Raw genomic sequence first — 16,246 nt, forward strand, 5'->3', positions numbered from 1 at the left:
TCTATTTTTGATTGGTTTGATAGAAGAGATTACAACATCATTGTTATGTTTTATTGAGTTGGTTTGTAGGAGAAGACCAAATCCAGATTATCTAAAGAGTATGAAAAGTTCAAAAGATTAAACTAATCTACTTCTCTCTTTAAATAGAAAATCAGCCATGATTTTGTGTTATCTTCGAGATATTTGCTGCTACCTACACCTGATGTTAACAGAAAATAAAGCATTTTAGCCGTAGGATAGATGCATGTCTCTACATGCATGTCTTGCATTCATTTGCTTGATGCAAATAATGACCATTTTGGTCAGTACGTCGAGCCAATGAAGTTTTCAACAGCTCTTGTGCAGAGTTGTTTCATTAATTTATCTAAAAACACAGCATATATCCTAACAACTCCCCCAACAAGGTTTCTTGACATGCCTAGTTATTATCTTATATACAAAACATCACAACAGCAATACGAAAGATTGCCAATTTGAAAAAATGCAGCTTTAACTTCTTTCTCCATCTTCTGCTTCACTGTCCAGGTTTTTCCTCTTCTCCAGATTTGTGTCACAAACTCAGAAAATATCTCAAGAGTCATCAAGTTACGCGAGAACTATTAACATCTTTTCTTTCTTGCTTTGGTTGTCATTTACATTGGCTGGTGGAAAGTAGATGGATGTCATCATCTCTCAGGTTGCTAGAACTTGCAAAGACCTTTAGTCCTACAAATGACCTTTCACATGACTCTAAAATATGAACAATAATGAAGATGTTAAAATCTAATGAAATGCATACCATATTGAGAAAAGTCCCAATATTTCTGCCTGGAATTTTGTCTATCCAGAATCTGAATAGGTAGAAAGCTTCCATGTTGCATCACACTTCCTTTAGTATGCCACAGAGAGCAATTGAATCAAATATACCCACACCAAAACCAAGTATATATAGAGAGAGGGACATGAACAAACATTAACTTACAGTTGATACTACTGCCAGATGAGCAAGTGACATTTTGGAATTTCATCTTGGGTTTCAATTTAAATGCTTGACCTCGAGTTATGGGAGCAATCATGAATCAGTGTGTCGAAAGGCCAGTTCAAAATCATGTGAATTTCATGATACGAGGTATGTGCCATCCTACATTTGAGGCAAGAACATCAGTGAAGCAGGAGAATTGACTTCTTGAATACAGATAGAACATCATTTTGAAAACTCAAATCTTAGATTGCACATACATCATTGATTGTGAATTTGTCTGATAACTTCAGTGATGGCAACAGCCATTCCGACAAATAGATGGGCTGCTTTTGATATTTACTATCTGCAGAATATGAGAAAGCCAATTTTTAATCCATGATAAGAGCAAAAAATGGTCTTGGCCTAAATGATTTTGAACCATACCTGAAGGGTGCACAAGTATTCTGTGTGAAACAAAGGACTGCAACAACCAGAAAAGATAATTAAGGTTAATAAACCCCTTAAAGCCCAATGTTCAAAGTATTGTGTGAAACAAATGACTGCAACAACCAGAAAAGATTATAAAGGTTATTAAACCCCTTAAAGTCCAATGTTCAAATTGAAGAAAAACAGTTAGACAAATGTGGAATTCCCGTCAAATCTCCGTTATTCATTTATATATAGATGATTGGGTGTCGTTCGTAGAAAACCATATCTTTTTGTAGGCTTTCTACTTTTTGGTATACTTCTTGTATACAGGCGCCTCGCTATGCCGATGTTGTTAATAAAATTGTAACTTCAAAATAAAAATAAAAAATGAACCTGGGATTCTTGTCAAAGGCTGCAACCGCAAGGCATACAGGGGGAGGTCATAAGAGTCTATACTGTAAAATTGATTTATGGGGCACTAATTTCAGAAGCTCATGAGTCCTGATGTTTAAGGTCAAAACATAACATGAAAAATACACCAAGTACTCAGACATTCTTCTGCAAGAGAAATACACGTGTTCTTCCACCTTTTTTTTGTAAAAGCATTTCATAAACAAAAACTTTGCCAGCATAAAAAGTCTCAATGTCCAACTTCATCCAAAAAGCCACAATACATGAATTGTCAAACTAAATTTGCTGCTCCTGAATCAGCATATAAAAAAGGGCAGTCCGGTGCACTAAAGCTCCTGCTATGCGCAGGGTCCAGGAAGGGCGCGACATACCATGTTTTAACATTTCTTTTGATATGGGCATGACGTGTGTGTGAAAAGTCCCACATCGTCCCTTTAAAGGATGGATGGTCTCTTTAATATGGCTTGGGCAATCCTCACCTCTTGAGTTAGCTTTTGGGGTTGAATTAGACCCAAGATCCAATTCTTCTCAAGCGTTATCAAGGGGAAAAGTGAAAAAAAATAGGCCCTGACGTCTACACTCTCCCCTTCCCGGGCTGAGGCCCCCCTCAATGGGTTCTAATTCTAAGAAGGGGGGCGGCGCCATGGGTCTGCTATATGAATCCTTACTATCCACTTTGGTCCCATTCCATCCCAAAATTCAAAAACTTGGCCCTCTTTGAGTTCTCTTCTGTTTCTATTGACTTGCAAAATTGTTTTTTGTTAAACAAAAATAAAATGGTTCCTAGCAAATATTGAATCTAATATATATCGCCCATATGAATTTTTTACTTCCATTATGATCTATATTTTGCTAAATTGATTTTAGGTCCACATTCCCTTCCAACACTTCAATCATGATGGTTTGTCCTCCACTTTTCTCAATTCCTCTCCATTAACAAATCACTATACTTAAAAAGAAATAGTTTAGTATAATGCTTAAGTTGAATAAGATGCCCAACAAATGATTTTTAGCTATGAAAAGATATCTCTCTAGAATTTCCTTCTCTGATATGGCAAAAACAGATGCAAGAGAATCCTCTGCTATAAAGTGAAGTGGCTGTACTAAAATTTAACTACAACATTTGAACACTTGCATTCTTAGGTTTGTTGTATGAAACACGATGGATACTTGCTCTCTTTAACTAAAAAAGAAAAAGAACACCAAATAAAAAAAACAAAGAAGAATACGCTGGCTATACACAAGATTTTCATATATATCATTGCTTACCTGCCATATTGAAGGCATATACTCCCGATACAGTTGAGCATTAGTACTACTCCTTATGGTCCTTGAGTCAAAGTTACTCTCAACAGACAACTGCCCTGTACTCCTGTTTGAGTGGTTGCAAATTAGAAACGATGAATGTGAAAAGAGAACTATTTGTACGATTTAGTAGGCTTAAAGTCATCAATAAATGATCTTTGGAATAACTAAACAGTTCCATAAATATGGTATACAAAATGATCCCAAATTGATAATTTCAAGGGGGGACAAGCTCGTAAACCACTATTGATGATCAAACATATAAAGTCACCGTACATGTTACGTTATTTTTTTAGTTGAAAAATCAGTCAATCAGCATACAAACTGTCCAAAACAATGAGCCCAGAATATGGAATTAAACCAGGGCACATTTACAGACAGACAGCATATATTGGGCTTTAATTTTTCCACCACATTCTCTACACAGGATAATTATCATATTTATCTGGTCATTTGTAACCAGATTTTAGTAATGTGCAATACGAAATTTATTTTGGAAAAAAGAAATGTACTGAATCCAACCTAATAACTTCGCGAGATGTAAATTTATCCTGTAAACTTGCTGCTTTTGTAGTTAGAACAAGCATCGGATGCACCACAAGAATCTTCTGGATCTCTTGAACAGCAATGTCTGACACACTTTGCAAAGAGAGACTTCTCCTGGTAATAAGACAAATATGAAATGCTACAACATTCAAGTTGAGAATAAGAAGCAAAACAGAATGGTGCAACCTATACAGAAAGCAAAGAAACATACTGCATACGTATACATGAGAAGCACACAAATGAGTTTCTCTCTCTACTTCCCATTATTTCATAAGACGGGTAAAGAAATAAGTGAGATACAATTCCTCTTGCTATCATCTCCTTACCATTTCTTTTCTCTCCAAAGAGCCAAACCAAGTGTTAACATAGGGAGTGCTAGGTGAAAAACATGAACAGATGAAGCAAACAGAAGGAAACTCATAACCATTCATATAGTACTAGAAGTTTGCACTTGATTTGACGACATGTGAGGTTACCAAAACCACAACCTGAACCATCCCAACCTTCAGTAGAAAGAAGAAAAATAAATGACAACCGAACAACTGGGGTTTATTCAAAATGGTGGGGCTACACAACAAAACAAAGAAAAAGACTATTGAACTGCAACCTTCATTATAGGAATAGAGTTACACCTCTAAAAGACTACATTTATGTGCTCATGCCTGCAGAAAAAAAAATGCTCTTAAGAAGTACCACTCTCAAACTGAGAAGTCTATATTTCAAAACTTTTAAGCACTCTCCAAGAGCTGAGGCAGGCTTCCAAGAACTATTTATCTTACATGTGAATTTAGTATACACGTGCAGCATTTTAGCATGACCATCTGTTAAGATGAATCAAAGAGTACTTTCCCAGTGCATCCAAGGAAAAAAAAAGATCCATAGAGAGTAGAATGCAAATATCTTAAGCAAAACAATTGCATTTCTAATCACCTACTTACAATGTTTGACCGCCAACAGTCATTTTCCAACTAATAAATAGGTAGCAGAAACTGCAGGCTTTCTAACACCACAAAAATGCTACAAAGTAAGGTGCTTACAGGAAGTATTTGGAGACAAACCAACTTTCGGGGTTCTCCATAACTCCCTCTGTTTGGTGTTCATTTTGAACTGCATCTTTCACTCATTTTCTCTCTTTAAATGTAAGATATTATTGTGGACTCTAACCTGTTATTGCTCCCTGGTGGAATAGATGGGGAAGCGCGATCCATCCAATAAAAAGCTCCAATACTGGTCATACAAGTAACATATCTTAATAAACTACAGAACTTAGTTACACCATGAAGGAGTATCAAAAGAAAAAAGGAAAAAACCAAAGGAAGCAAACAGAAGAGGAACATATATGGAATGTCTGAATACAGATCTGTTGACCTAACATATAATCGCTAAGGGGTCGTTTGATAGAGTGCATTAGAAAAATAGTGCACGTATTAGCTTTGTGTATTACTAATACCTTATTTGGTACACTTTTTCAACCTATGTATAACTAATGCTGCATTAGTTATATACTCTGTTTCGCATTAAGGTATGTATAACTAATACATTGAAATCCATGGTATTAGTAAGGCAAAGGGTTTTAATGCATGCATTAGCATGATTAAAAACATAAATGTCTCTCAAAACCTTTTCCACATCCTTTCCACCATATTTGTGGAGGATGTTTTTGTAGACAAATATTTTTTTTTTATAGAAATTATACAATGCATGTTATTTTTAATACACCAAACCAAACACTGCATAAGAAATAATCTCAGAATAACTAATGCAAGCATAACTAATACAAGCATCACTAATGTCAGCATTACTAATGCACCATATTCAACACTATTCTTATACACCCTACCAAACGACCCCTAAATGGGTAGTCAATTATGAAGTACAATCCTAATGCCTGAACAATGATCTGGTGAATAACAGAGAACAACCAAATGGATAATTCAGTTTCAGTAGTCCTTGCAACCTACATGAAAAATCTAGCCCGTAAAATAATCCAAGTGGAAACAGGAAAAGATTATAGTCCCCACCCCACAGAGCCTGCTAAAGAATCAGACAAGGAACTAATGATAAAAATGGAAGATAACACAAACTTTTTCCCATAACAAGGCACATTTAGATAAATTAGTGGTGTCATTGGAAATTCCCCTGATAAAGAAAAAGGTCACTTTAGAGAAGACTATCATACTGGTAGTACCATAGGTTTGGCTGTTTTAACATGGCCACTTGAAGAAATCGGCAAACTGCCTAAAAGTAAAGATAAGTCAAGATTCATCCACTGGTTATCAAAAGTCAAAAATAATAAACTATCAGGAATGGTTTGATTTATCTATCCATATACTTATCCTAAGAATACTTCTATTATGTAGGTAGATCTGAAAATGTTTCATGCATAAACAAGGATAAACTTTGCTCTTTTAAGCCCAACAATGGATGTTATCATTGTTTAGATACCTTCACTACTTTGCCATAACTGTTTATGTATTCTTCATTTTATTACGGGGAATTAGATCAGCTTCACCCATTCTTGAACATGTTCACACAAATGCTTTGACATCAATGGTATGCACTTGCTAGAGAGGTCAATGTAAGACCCCCACTGCAAATGATACTACTGTTAAAACTTCAAGTGTCACTTTATTATTTGTATGAACTAAAATACCAAAGTCAACATCAAGAAGAGATCATTAGAAGAAACCTGTCAATCATAAGCATATAAACACCACTGCCATGTGCCTCTTTTTCCTTTTGAAGTTGGAAATGCATCGTCTACAACAAAACGAGATTGAAAGAATAGGCAACATACTTGTATATAAATTGAATTATTTATATTCAAAGATAAAGAAATTATCTCACAAACTAAGCCAATCAAAAGAACACATGTAGAAATACACAAAATGATAAATAAGAATAAATTAACAGCATAAATTCAAGCGAAAGCCAGTTATGTACGCAGCATAGAACAAAACACAGTAATGAGAAGGAGATGTCAATAATCAGTTCGAGCGATGTTTTGATAGATGCTGTCTTGCAAACCACAGAGGATCCAAAGTCGCAAATACTGATTAGGGACGAGATGGACAGGGGAGCGGACGAAGTTCCATGCAATACACTAGAGCAAAGATTAGTGACCTCCAATGAAGAATGGGAGGTTGAAGAGGCTGAGCCTTTGCGCACACAACAACATTTAATTACAGAAAAAGAGAGAGAAATGTCTTTTTGGGTAAAACAAAATCTGATCAGATTGGGGAAATTACTTGGTGCCGACTTCCAAGTCCATGAACAAGAAGCTTTGGAACTTCTATTACAGGTGGATAGTGCCAGACAAGCCAGACATCAGGATGCTGCAGGGGTCTGTAAGAAGACAAGGTTCAAACGTTCTAAAGAATTGAAAAGTTTAGTAGCATTTGATGTGAAATTCAAGAGTGGTGGGGGCAGAGAAAAGGGGAGAAATTTCCTAACCATTTCATGATGCAATTCAAACTAGTATCATGGAATGTAAGGGGTTTAAATAATAGAGATAAGAGGAGGGTTATCAAGAACATTATGGGGGACTGGAAAACTGACATCATTTGTTTACAAGAAACCGAATTACAGGGGGAAATCATTGGGTTGGTAAAGCAGATTTGGGGGGGGGGGGGGTAGATGGGCCAAAATGGCATGTTTGGAGGCGAGTGGGACAAGAGGAGGGATAATGATGTTATCGGATAGTAGAATATGGAAGGGGGAGGTACTAGAGACAGGGACATATACTCTCACCTGTAAATTTGAATCACAACTGCAGGACTTCTCCTGCCACATTACAGGAGTTTATGCACCAAATTGCTATGTAGAAAGAATAGTATGGGCAGAAATCGGCTCTATCGGAGGATTAATTGAAGGTCCATGGGCAATATGTGGAGAATTCAATGTGGCTAGATATGCTTTCGAAAAAAAAAATTGTACTAGGAGAACAATAGGGATGAGAGAGTTTTCCTATCTGATTGAGGATTTGAATCTAATTGATCTCCAATTGGGAAATGCGAAATTCACTTGGTTTAAAGGGGATAACCATCAGATAGCTTCAAGAATTGACAGGATCCTGGTTTCTCAAGAATGGGATGATGCTTTTAGCAACCTGAAACAGTATGCTATGCAACGAATAATGTCAGATCATTCCCCAATTGCTCTTCAAGGTGGTTCCTGGAAGAAGAACAAAAGCTATTTCAAATTTGAGAATTGGTGGTTAAGGACTGATGGGTTCACAGATAGAGTTAGGATGTGGTGGAACTCATTTGATTATACTGGGAGGCCAGACTACGTCTTGGAATCTAAATTAAAAGCTTTGAAATATAAATTGAAGGAATGGAATAGAAGTGAGCAAGGAAGTCTTGGCCGACAAAGGAAGAATGTTCTGGAAAAGCTGGTGACTATGGAAAATATTGCCACTGATAGAGTTTTAACAGAAGATGAAGCAATGGAAAAGGCAACTTTACTTTTGAACCTGGAGGATTTAATAAAAATGAAGAGATATACTGGAGACAAAGGTCAAGATCTCTTTGGCTAAAGGAAGGGGACAAGAATACCAAGTTCTTCCACAAAATGGCTAATGCACACAAGAGATATAACAACATAGATCAACTGCTTGTTCAGGGGAATATAGTCCAAGTACCAGAAAGGATCCAAGGGGAAACAGTGGAGTTCTACCAGAAACTCTACTCAGAAGATGGTAAATGGAGACCTGGCAACAATTTCATAAATTGTCCAAGGCTAACAGGGGAGGAAATGGAGGACCTAGAAAGAAATTTTGATGAGGAGGAGGTTCTGAGAAGTTTAAAGCAATGTGCAGTGGATAAAGCACCAAGACCAGATGGCTTTACAATGGGGTTCTACATCAAATGTTGGGAAGTGGTCAAGGGTGACATCATGAAGAATTTTCAGCATTTCTACAACCAAGGGAGGTTTAAAAGAAGTTTTTTAGTCCTGATTCCAAAGAAGAAAGGTGCAAAAGAATTAAGGGACTTTAGACCTATCAGTTTGATAGGCAGCATGTATAAAATCCTCTCGAAAGTGCTCACTGAAAGGCTAAAAAGAGTGATATCCAAGCTTGTTGACTCACAACAGCTAGCTTTTATTAAGGGGAGGAAAACCATGGATGCTGTTCTCATAGCTAATGAAGCTATAGATTGCAGGTTAAGTGTGAAAAAATCAGGCATTCTATGCAAATTAGATATTGAGAAAGCATATCACCATGTCAACTGGGATTTTCTTATGGGTATGCTAGAGAAGATGGGTTTTGGCCTCAAATGGAGGCAATGGATTAAACATTGCATATCTTCAGTGAGCTTCTCAGTGCTTGTAAATGGCTCTCCAACAGGGTTTTTTAGTGCACAAAGGGGCTTAAGCCAAGGTGATCCCTTATCACCTTTCCTTTTCCTATGAGTCATGGAGGGACTCAACAATATGATTAAGAATGCAATCAGAGAAGGATGGTTAAGAGGTTTTGAAGTAGCTAAAAGCCTAGAGATAACTCATCTACAATATGCAGATGATACTCGGATAGTCTATGATGCTGAAGAGAACAACCTCAAAATTATGAGACTGATTCTGGTCTTGTTTGAAGGAATGTCTGGACTTCATGTTAACTGGAGGAAAAGCTTCTTGTATCCAGCTAATGAAGTGACAGATATGGGAAATCTGAAGTTAATTCTTGGGGGTGAAGTAGGTGCTCTTCCAACTACTTATTTGGACATGCCTTTAGGGGGCAAATCCAACTCCTTGGAAATTTGGAATGGGGTGATTGAAAAGTGTGAGATGAAACTAGCAAGGTGGAAGTCTCAGTACTTCTCACTTGGAGGAAGACTGACTCTGATCAACTCTGTGCTTGATGCTCTTCCAACATATATGATGTCTTTATTTCCTGTCCCACTAGGAGTCATTAATAGGTTGGACAGCATCAGGAGAAAGTTTTTGTGGCAAGGCAACAAGGAAAGGAAAGGGTATCACTTAGTCAAATGGGAAAAAGTGATTAATGATAAGAGAGTTGGGGGTTCGGGGATAAAGAACCAGAAGAATCAAAGCAAAGTTTTGAGAATAAAGTGGCTTTGGAGGTACTCCAATGATAATCAGAATTTATGAGGCACAGTCATAAAAGCAAAATATGAGGAGAGTGACAATTGGATGACAAAGGAAGTTACCACTCCCTACGGTGTTAGTTTGTGGAAATCTATCAGAACACTCTAGACTGAATTCAAACCAAACACCAAGATTAAAGTGGTAGATGGCACTAACACTAGATTCTGGAAGGAGGACTGGCATGAGGCAGGAAATCTGGAGACACTCTTCCCAGATATACACAATATGGTTTTTCAGCAGCACTACAATAGCTGAACTATGGACCCCTCATGGGTGGAATTTTGTATTTAGAAGGTACCTCAATGATTGGGAAATTCCAAGAGTTGCGGAATTCTTCAGCATCATTGAACAATTTAATGGCTTGAAGACAGGAAAGGACATATTGCAGTGGTTGGGGAACTGTAAAGGAACTTTTAAAGTAAGTGCAGCATATAGGAAGTTGAACCACCCAATTATGCCGGCACCTAAATGGCCCTGGAAACACATCTGGAAGGCCAAGATCCCACACAAAGTGGCCTGCTTTGTGTGGTTACTGGCTAAGGAAATTGTGTTGACACAGAAGAATTTGATGAAGAGGGGGATTCCATTATGTTCTAGATGTTTTTTGTGGGGAAACGGCAGAGATAGTCAATCACATGTTCATCCGGTGTAAGGTCACTGGCCAATTGTGGAGTCTATTCCTAAGGCTCAAAAACATCTCATGGGCCATGCCTGGTAGAATTTCAGAGGCCTTATACAGTTGGGAAGAAGCAGGATCACAAGCAAAGAACAGAAGCGATTGGAGGTTCATTCTTGCTACTATTTGGTGGACTATTTGGAAAGAGAGAAATCTTAGAGTTTTTGAGAATAGGGAGAGTAATATGCAACAAGTAAAACTAAATTGTATTCTAACTTTGTGTTTTTGGTGTAGTCAGATTTACTCTAATGACACTATCTCTATCATTGATGTTTTAGACACATTATAGGGATAGGTCAGTGCCTTTAGAATTCATTATATAAATATGGTTTTCAGTACAACCGATGTACTGATTTACAGAAATAGAAACAGTTACCAATCTCACAAAAAAAAATCAAGCGAAAAGTGTTGGATTATGTCGAATTATGTGACTAGCTTGTCTAAAAGTTTAAAATGTTGAAAGGATACACTTCTTTTTACCTAATCATATCTTTAAACGCCCTATTCTTTAAGGCGAGTCAAGCACGTCAACGTCTTTTTATAAGGGATGGTGGTGAGACTAGAACTCAAGATTTCTGTTGACCTGTCCTTATGCAGCTCCGAAAATTAAAGCAGTAGGAGGATTGTCAAAATCATATAACCAGACTACATCTCATATTCTTAACCATGGAGCTCAACATTGCCAAGCTTCCTTGATATGTGCAATTGTTAACATTCCAACCCCCAACCCCTATCTTCAGGATATTTCATATATATTCATCTAAGGTAATGACATTTATCATCCTCAAACAAAAATAGTTCACAAATGTACGATAAATGGAAAGGGGTACAAGTTTCTAAGTTTTACACCAATATATTTAACAAGACAATGTCAACTTAGAACCATCTCAACCTCTATCAAACATTCACTCACTTTATTTACATAATCACCTTCAAAGGGATTGCAGAAATGGTCTAGATGTTGGTTCTAACAATAATATTAAAAAACATAATCTAACAAAGCATTAACTAGGTTGAAGGGACAAAAGCTATAGGTATATTGATAGGAAAGATGACTTAAGAGAGAAAAGATAGGTAGGAAAGCACAGAAGCAAAAAATAGATAAAATGTGGAAGTTAAAAGTTAAAACCTTAGTACTCATTCTAACTCACCTTAAGAGTAGCAAGAAATTCAAAACTATCATAACATCGGATGTACAAGAACCTTCTCATGCTGACAGCAAGCAATTCTTTGTCATATTCTGTGTGTGCATCCTTTGATCCACTTGGAGAATCATCCACCTTATTTAGCTTGTGGCCTACACCATTGCCTGATTAGACAAAATAAACCAAGTAATACTTGCATCAAATGTAAGTGGCCATAAAAATATTTAATTACTAGTTTTTCTACTGGTATGAACATCTGTGTGTATTCTTCATTTGTGCAAGGACGAGTCTTGGCGAAATGGGGAAAAGTTATTCCTTTGGAGACAGTAAGTCATGGTTCGAGGCATAGACGTAGCCTCTTTTTAGAAGTGCTGGGAGAAGGCTACACACGGTATATGACCATTCTTCCTCCACCTTGTACTGTCAGGAAGCTATTCTGCTTCATTTGCACCTATCCCCGCTAAGCCTCGAGTTTGTCACTTGAATTACACTTTATAATTTGCAATACAGACTATCAGAATTTGGAATTTTTTCTTTTGATAACCAAGAAATCCCCGAGGGCTAGTGGAAATTCAGTGGACGTCATAATTTGGAACCTTTATAATTTTAACCCCTGGACAACAGTATTTTCTATTTTTTAGTTTCTCATTTGAAAATCTCAAAAAAGATATATTGGTTATTAGTGAAACGCCAACCTCTACAATCAAGGGAGCATAGCTCTCAACTCTTACCAAATTTTCAGTGATACCTGTGTGTTTCATTTATCTTTTTTTTTTCAGTTGTAAAGTTAATGAAATGTCACTAATGTGCACCAATATGATGTCAAACTATATGGATACAAGTGTTCAATGCCGTGGTGTATGTTATTGCAGATGACATAGTACTGATTGATGAGACGTGCAATGGAGTGAATGCTAAGTTAGAGGTATAGAGACAGACTTTGGAGACTAAAGGGTTCAGGTTGAACAGGACTAAGACAGATTATGTGGAGTGCAAATTTAATGATACAATGCATAAGGTAGATGTGGAAATGAGGCTTGACACACAGAATATACCCAAGAGATAGATTCAAGTATCTTGGATCTATAATCCAGGAGAGTGGAGACATCAACGATAATATCACGCACCATATTGGTGTGGCATGGACTAAGTGGAGGCCGACCTCTGGAGTCTTGTGTGATAAAAAGATACCACCGAAACTCAAAGGTAAGTTCTATAAAGTGGTTGTTAGACCGACATTGTTGTATGGGACTGAATGTTAGCCAGTCAAGAAATCCCATGTCTAGAAAATGCATGTGGCGGAGATGAGGATGTAAAGGTGGATGTGTGGTCATACTAGGAGCGAAAGATTAGAAATGAGGATATCCGGGATAAGGTGGGTGTGGCCACCGTGGTGGACAAGATGAGGAAAGTGAGACTAAGATGGTTTGAACATGTGAAGAGGAGAAGCATAGATGCACCAGTGAGAAGGTGCGAGAGGTTGGTTATAGAGGGTACGAGGAGAGATAGAGGTAGGCTGAAGAAGTAATGGGGAGTGGTGATAAGCGGTGATAAGACATGATATGACGCACCTTCAGGTTACCGAGGATATGACCCTAGATAGAAGGGTGTGGAGGACATGTATTAGGGTAGAAGGGTAGTAGGTAGTGTAGTGTTGTCTTGCCTAGGGTGGCTAGTGTTTGCGATGGTACTAGTTGCATCAAGAACGACATTTTCAAATAATTACCTAATTCATTAAACCCAATATTCAGTTAAAACAAATTAATTCACAGCACCCACGAGTTCAGTTCTTTTGTGTTAGAGAGCTTAGACACAACCTTGATTTATCTCCTCCACTTATCAGAACACCCTTGTGTAAAAATGCAACATTACGATAGACTACACAAAGTTACAAAGCATATCAACAATATTGCAAAACCAAAAAAACATAATGTGCAATCACTATTAAAAACTCATGTTAACTCAGCCAAACCTGACAAAATTAAGTTAACTCTCAATTTAAAAACAGAATGTTTAACTGACTTTTATTAACACCCAACTGGCTCATCAATTCAAAACAAGTATTGGGTTGATCGACTCAACACATAAACATGGTATGTTTTAAGTGCTATTTCGAAATTGATTCTAAAACAGATACGTTATTGCACTATTGTTATGGCTATTACTATTATAGCAGTTTATGTCATTAGAAACCTAGGCAAATAAGCAGTACAAGGGACTACACAAAGTTCTTTAAAAAATGGATGATGAGAGATCATTCACAAAAAAAAAATTGAAATGGTTGAGGGTTCATTGTTACAAGAGTTGACTTTTTGTCTACTTTGTATGCGTAGATGATTGGCAACATTTTTGGGAGGCTTAATGTGTGTTTTTAATACATTATGTAAAGACAACAACCAATTTGGTGAAATATCAATAAATATTTTGATTAATTGAAACAAGAAAAACAAAAAGAAAGTTTTTTTATAAGTAAAAAAAGAGAGAGTTTTGAAACCATATTACCATATCAACAATATGGATCCAAGAAAACATAACTTAGCCATACATTTCCAGCAATTGACTAAACTATAAAATTAGAGCATCCCAATTCTAAACAACATGAAATTCTAAAATACAAAATAAATAAGCTCAAGAATAAATATCTACCATTTGCTCGAATGATCCGCTGCTTCAGTGATTGTGAAAGGCTTAACACATCAAAACGACAATCCAGGTCAACAAACATAACTAATCGCTCCAAGCCTCCATAATTTACACCCTTCCACTCCTTAGGCAAAATACAATTAATAGCAGCCTAGCATGGAACCAAAAAGAATCACATTAAGCTTATTATTTGAAAGACATAATATATGTGATACCATCTAGATGGGATTAATGCTTTTGTCTTTTTAAAAAAAATCTACAGTTACATTTTTAATATTACCAGGACTCTTTTTAATTAAGTTAGGGACTTGTATGTCCATCGAGAGTATGAATAAGTGTGAGTTTTCGAGACCTCCTTATTTGCAAGATAGAACACTTCCCCATTTGTCCATGAAGTATTATTTCATTATTTGCACTCAATTTGGTCTTGTCATTTTGGGGGGCTCTAACTGAAAATTGAAACAGTGGTATGCTAATGTGTATTTGAAGAAACTTTTCTCAACTTCAACTTCAAAAAAATAATAATCCAGTTTTAACAGAAAAGTGTCCAAATTCCCAGTTAGTATTGGTATGAAATAGACCCATATTATTATGTTTTGATAACCGTGGTGTCTGGGTCAACTTTCGCGCACCTCGACTAATTCCACGGGATACCTTTCACCTCCCACTAAGGAAAAATACATTTTTCCCATCAAGGCTAAGATAGATAGGAAAAAATGAATTTGAACCTAAACCTCATGGTTCTCAGCCCACCTTATTGACCACTGTGTCACACCCTTGGGTGCTGAAATAGACCGATATTTTACTAATTAAGAAGATGAAATAAACCCTTATGGCGCAAAATGGTCACATAGAATTCATTTACTTCTGAAACATCCGACCATAACTTGTCAGGTAATTGATTATTACTGGTAACACTATAAAATGTGGGAGTCCACGAAGCCTTTGACAATGGTCAAAAACACACCTAAAATATCTCAACTTTTTGAGTTGTACCTAAACTATCATGTGTGCGAATTTCTTAATTGAACTATTACCAATTATTTATCAAAAACACCTCAACTATCAATTGTTCATTTTGCTTACCTAAACAATGACAGTATTTCAGGTATGAAACTCACACACCTGCTAGTTAGAGTTGTGTTTTAATAAATATTTAGCAATAGTTTAGATAGAAAATTCGCACACATGATAGCTAAGGTATGAAACTCAAAAAATTGAATACATTAGGTGTATTTTTGATCATTAACTCTCTTGATATGCACATTAACATTTTGTTTGGATGGTTGTTACAATATTGTTTCATGATATATTGTATTGTGTTGTATTGTAAAGACAAAATGAGAAAGAGAATATATAGGTAACGAACCAATCACACCAAATGGATGTTACACAAAATAGATGATGGATTCAAATGATATGATATAATAAAATTTAAGTAACAATCAAAACAAACATTATATTTAAACTAATAATACACGGGTAACAAACTATCCAAACAAGGTGTAAAACACTGATTCAAAATTATGGATTCGAATCTATAAAATGTAGCTGAAAAGAAATGAAGTAGAAGTAATAAGTGTTACTTGCCTGCATAAGAATGCGAGTTTTTGAAGAAGGAGAAGGACCGACGATTTCGACAACATTGCCGGGACGAAGAGGAATGCGATGAAGAGGTGGAGGCAATGGTAGAAAAGGTCGCTTTGAAAAAACCCTAGTGAGAAACTGCTTCGCCGTTTCGTCTCCTTCAATCCATTCTCTTGCCGACGCCATTTTTACTCTTCCTCAGTTGCTCTTAGCCGAAACGAAAAGGAAGACAGTGAACCAGAAATAATTAATTTACATTTTGTTTAATTTAATTTATTAAGAGATCATTTTTAATTATTTCAACTTTTTATTCCGTTTATTTAATTTTAAAACGTATTAAAATTATGATTAAAAAAATACTCCCTTGATTTCATATTATTACGTGTCTACATTACTAAAAAGGTATTTATTTCTAATTATTTGTCAATTTATAAAATTAAAAATAAAATAACTTTTATT

General features: G+C 36.3%; 1 protein-coding gene across 4 annotated transcripts; it reads right to left on the reverse strand.

Annotated features, from left to right (window-relative positions):
- Positions 1 to 232: 232 nt before the first annotated feature.
- Positions 233 to 16,022, reverse strand: LOC129887694 (DNA repair protein XRCC2 homolog). Of its 4 annotated transcripts, none has more exons than XM_055962876.1 (12): positions 15,791 to 16,022; positions 14,204 to 14,351; positions 11,564 to 11,721; positions 6,321 to 6,391; positions 4,796 to 4,858; positions 3,608 to 3,745; positions 3,050 to 3,152; positions 1,385 to 1,421; positions 1,219 to 1,304; positions 962 to 1,120; positions 779 to 864; positions 233 to 705 (listed from the first exon to the last, which is right to left on the reverse strand). In XM_055962876.1, exons 1-10 carry the CDS (start codon positions 15,971 to 15,973, stop codon positions 1,097 to 1,099), a joined length of 1,011 nt encoding a protein of 336 aa, XP_055818851.1. In that variant the 5' UTR covers positions 15,974 to 16,022; the 3' UTR covers positions 233 to 705; positions 779 to 864; positions 962 to 1,096. The 4 variants fall into 4 exon arrangements, with proteins under 4 accessions (XP_055818851.1, XP_055818852.1, XP_055818850.1 ...); XM_055962877.1 differs by having other exon boundaries at positions 233 to 697; positions 779 to 868; XM_055962875.1 differs by having other exon boundaries at positions 779 to 868.
- Positions 16,023 to 16,246: the final 224 nt, after the last annotated feature.

Source organism: Solanum dulcamara, chromosome 4 (assembly GCF_947179165.1).
Source record: "Solanum dulcamara chromosome 4, daSolDulc1.2, whole genome shotgun sequence".
Taxonomy (NCBI): Eukaryota; Viridiplantae; Streptophyta; class Magnoliopsida; order Solanales; family Solanaceae; genus Solanum; species Solanum dulcamara.

Excerpts from the sequence above, each read along its gene's own strand:
- LOC129887694 (XM_055962876.1), bottom strand. The coding sequence starts at position 15,973 with ATGGCGTCGGCAAGAGAATGGATTGAAGGAGACGAAACGGCGAAGCAG. Across the intron at positions 4,859-6,320 it reads TATATGCTTATGATTGACAG|TATTGGAGCTTTTTATTGGA; the intron begins GTTTCTTCTAAT and ends TTGTATGACCAG. Across the intron at positions 1,121-1,218 it reads ACAAATTCACAATCAATGAT|GATGGCACATACCTCGTATC; the intron begins GTATGTGCAATC and ends CCTCAAATGTAG.